The sequence below is a fragment of the Mytilus edulis genome, chromosome 10 (assembly GCF_963676685.1).
Source record: "Mytilus edulis chromosome 10, xbMytEdul2.2, whole genome shotgun sequence".
NCBI lineage: Eukaryota > Metazoa > Mollusca > Bivalvia > Mytilida > Mytilidae > Mytilus > Mytilus edulis.
In genome coordinates, this window is record NC_092353.1 from 61,999,348 (window position 1) to 62,003,955 (window position 4,608).

General features: G+C 33.2%; 1 protein-coding gene across 1 annotated transcript in view; it reads right to left on the bottom strand.

Annotated features, from left to right (window-relative positions):
* LOC139491650 (testis-expressed protein 11-like) overlaps positions 1 to 4,544 on the bottom strand; it is a 62,818-nt gene extending 58,274 nt beyond the window's left edge. The window contains exon 1 of the mRNA XM_071279439.1: positions 4,324 to 4,544. Within this exon, the coding sequence (XP_071135540.1) occupies positions 4,324 to 4,369 (46 nt within the window). The 5' untranslated portion in view covers positions 4,370 to 4,544. The remainder of the gene's footprint in view (positions 1 to 4,323) is intronic.
* Positions 4,545 to 4,608: the final 64 nt, after the last annotated feature.

Sequence of the window (4,608 nt, forward strand, 5' to 3'; positions counted from 1 at the left end):
ATGAAAATAAGTTTTGAGATCGTTTATTTCGAGACTTTGGTAAAAAGGTTTGCAAAGTTATTTTTTATTTTCTTTCAAGTGGGATGTCCGTCGGGCATGGCGGGCGTAGCTAGTAACCAAGTCGAAAGTCTGACTGCAAAAGTGGAAGGTCACGGACCTCGGATCACCGCTAATTTGAACCCCTGCCTCCAAATTGAAAAGATACGAAAATTTTGTCTTCTTATTTAAAATTGCCGCCAACAGCATGAACAATACTGACGTAGTTGACTACGTATTGACGACAAACAATATTCCTACGACTTTTGCCATTTGGGAAATATAAACTACTTGTCTCTAGAGATTTTCGTCGATTAAATATTTCATACATTTGTTCTTTGACATCTTAGCCAAAAGCTCAGGGGATAATAAACTGCATAAGGATTCCTAATGTGCTCTACTTCCTATGTGCAACTTCAAAACTTTTGGGTAATTCGACGATCATTTAAGGTTTTTCTGGTCATATTTTTTGTAATCCAGAATTAAAAGTATGAAAAAAATGTTCAATTAGTTATTGATAACATAATATCCAGCTAATTATTAACAATGGCACGTATTTCAGCATTTATTGGATAGAACACAAATCTAGGGTGCTCGCATAAGGCAGCTTTACTGCCTAAAAATGAGTTCATCTTATAGAGACGTTGTAACGTACATGTAAGTGACGTAGGAAAAGTACTGGAAAGTGTAAGAATCGAAAGTCATCTATGCCAGGGTCTTAAAGACTATTATTACTGAATTTCAATCAGTTAGAGTGATACCTTTCCTGAAACCATAGACATTTATCTATCAAGTGGTCCAAAAAAATGCATATGCATTTCTGCTCGTTTTTCCATAAAATTGAATTGAAAAGATTGAGCGATAAATCTTTGTTGAAAAACACTACAATAATTTCTAGACCTATGGGCGGTATAGTTCAGACATCTACAACAACTTTTTTTTCTAACTTGTCCTGTAGGACACTTAGTAAATACCAAAATTTACTTGTCCGAATGAAATTGTTACTTGTCCAAAAAATTTCTATTAAAAATAACCTTTTTACATTTTTAGTTGATTAAAGGAATAAAACGAATTTAAACAATAGGCAGGATTTGATGTATTTCTTTTGATTTGAAATACTTTTAAAAAATATGAGTCAAGTACAACTGAATCTAGTCATGACATCACAGGACTTAGGTTTTAGTTTTTCATCAATGCCAGTCTCATCAGACTTTAAACATGAGGCACCATCTGATAGGCGTGTACACTCATTGGATTAGTATCCTGGTTTTTTTTTAATTTGAAAAAAGTTTATTGAAATGCAATCAATAAAAAGAAGATAAAGTTTGATTGCCAATGAGACAACTCTCTGCAAGAGACCAAATTACACAGAAATTAACAACTATAGGTCACCATATTGTCAGTATTGTTTTTTCTACTTCTGATCAAATATGATTTTGTGAATTTTATGGTATAAAATAAAAAAAAAAATTATGTGAAAAAATTACCAGTATGGTATTTGTTATAAGGAACGGAATAAGGTAGCAAAATGATGTACTGATTTGTCATGGTCCCGAAATGTCTCCAGCCTCGCCAAACTGTCAATCATGTCTACTAAATATGTCTCCTACGGAGCAAAACTGTCTATTAAACTTGGAGCTAAACCTGTCGAGGTGACAAACTGTCCTGTAAAGTTACCTTATCTACAAGGCACATCATTGATTAGAATCAGTAAGACTGGTTTCCCAGAATAGTATATACCTTTTACCTGTTAAAAAGTACCTGACAAAGAACCAGTTTAAAAAATAACGATTGCAAGTAAACATGTTGAAGAAAAAGGTTTTGCATTTGAATAAACAGAATGCAGAAACATGTCAAATAAATATTTGTTTTTTGTTTATAATTACTTTGTTCATCAAAGTTGGATTAAATTTATTTTCTGCTGAATAATTGTACTTGTCCCGACGGACAAGCTTGATACAGCTTTTACTTGTCCGACCTTTTTTCCCTCTGGTACCGGACAATCAAACAAGCGTTATTGTCGAGGCCTGCAGATAGGAAAATACTGATTGTCAATGAGAAAATGGCCTATAAAACATGATAAAACAATCTAAATGTTCATATAAACCTATTTGGAAGTCTACAATATTCTTTGACTAACTAACAATCTGTTTTATTGTACAAAAACTTTCATATTTAAAAAATCCACCATGGCCATAATTTGAAATTAAACTTTTAACTGTGTATTGCTACCTTTACTTTATACTTATAAATGTTTTGTGTACTATTGTTTGTCTGTTTGTCCTTCAGTTTTTTTGTGTGTTTTTTTTTAGACATGACGCTGTCATTTTATTTTCAACTTGCGAGTTTGAATGTCCCTTTGGTATCTTTCTCCTGTCATTTAATGTTTAAAGACAGTAAATTGAGGGCATTTATACACTCCTATTATAAGTATTTTAACGTTTGTGGGTCATTGTAAATTCCCCTTTTTCTATTTTTAGATACTATATATAACTATAGTTGTCCGGTCACTTTTACGTGGGGATTGTTTATCTCGTGCTTGAACTCAATGTCCAGACTTGGATATTTAAACCTCGTCAGGGCAGTATTTCTTTAAATTGGGGAAAACTTTCATACTGGTAAGTTGACCTTTAAATTTCATTTTATTTTGTATTTCGATGTTTGACTTAAATATTTATTTCTTTACATTTGATATATTTCTTTTCGGTTTCGTAGTCAAACAGTTCTAAAATATTAAATTACGTTTCTGTTCCAGAATAAATAGAGGGAATAGTACACTAGCTAGATATTTTATGATTTCGGGTTTATAAAGAGATGGAGTTCATTTTGATAGCGATATTTAGACAGATGGTTAATCCGAGGGGTATTTTGGAGTAACGGTCATTAATCTACGGAATTGTTCGTGCCTTACTCTGAAATATTTTGTATTATCGCATGTTTTGGTTTTGGATCTTGAACTGGTCAATGATATTGAAAAACATTTTCAGACATTGCTCTGGTTGGATTGAAAATTAAATATATATAACAAATGACCGAAATTCATAAAACAGTTTAACATTTAATAGACAAAGATAATATAAATACATAAATATCGCAGTATATCCATGTGAAATTATCAATTCAGAATTTCAGTACATTTTCGAACTTCACCTTTTAGGACAAACATGTGGTGAAAAATACAATGTACCCATTACAAGTTTACCAATTCAAAGAAGCGTTTGGGCTTAGTGCTATCTAATTGAATAAGTACAGGTATAGAGAAATGCGATGATTTTTTTACTGGATCGATTTTTGTTCCCTAGTATTAGAATAATGAGGTTCATGACCTAGTCTAACAAAGTCGGTGGGAACCAGTGGGTATATTTTTTATGTCTCTGAAGGTTGACGTCACAACTTGATTGATTGATTGGATAATATTTTAGTTAAAGACGACTAGTGTACAGCTCTCAATATTTTAAGAAAACGGACACCTCAAAATTCTAGTATCATATTATTTTATTCAATTAGATAGCACTAAGCCCAAACGCTTCTTTGAATTGGTAAACTTGTAATGGGTACATTGTTGTATTTTTCACCGCATCGTTTGTCCAAAAAGGTGAAGTTCGAAAATGTACTGAAATTCTGAATTGATAATTTCACATGGATATACTGCGATATTTATGTATTTATATTGTCTTTGTCTATTAAATTTTAAACTGTTTTATGAATTTCGGTCATTTGTTATATGAGCAAATACATTGCTTGGCAAATCATCATCACTGGTCATTTTTTAGGTTTCGCATACCTGTCATTTATTGAATTTACTGTTTCGTTGTATTGTCAGTATGCTGTCAGAAGTCCTGGAGCGAAAGCACAGGCAGAACCCTCTCTACCAGTAACGTAAACGGCCGAGCTAGCGGGGTATAATGTCGTGAGACAGATTATGAATGAAAAATACGTTTACACACGAAAACCCATTTCTTTGCAGTATTACTATTTTAATTATTTGTATACGAGTTTACTGTTTAAAATAAGCTTGCACAATAAACCCAGTTGAGTGAAATTTTGAAAACACATACACTGAGGGGGGATAGGACCTTTATCGGGACTCCGGGATCGGGTGTTTTTAAGCTCGGGATTTCGGGATTGACCCTTTCGGGATCCGGGAATCCTTTTTATCGGATTTCGGGACGTCGGGATTTACTTTATTTAAATTCGGGACCTCGGGATTTCGTTTTTATAAGTCCGGGATTTCGGGATCAGGACCCCTCCTATCCCCCCTCTACACTGTATCTTATGTCTTTTTACCTTGAATCTGAGCTAATAAACTGTGAACATTCACTGCCTGTGTCATTATTTACAAAAGATCTCGATACGCACAGTTAATGAATATTTTACATATTGTACTTGTGATGTGTATGGTGCTTAATTTGTGAATTTAAACGTGTGTGTGTTGTTTGAGACTTGTACAGTACTTTGATGCAGAGTATTATTTATGCAGAGGATGAATAAATTTCCCGCCAAATGTCATTTCGTCCAGGTCGTATAAGTGGTTTTTTTATTCAGAGTGACAGACTATTATTCCAAACATTA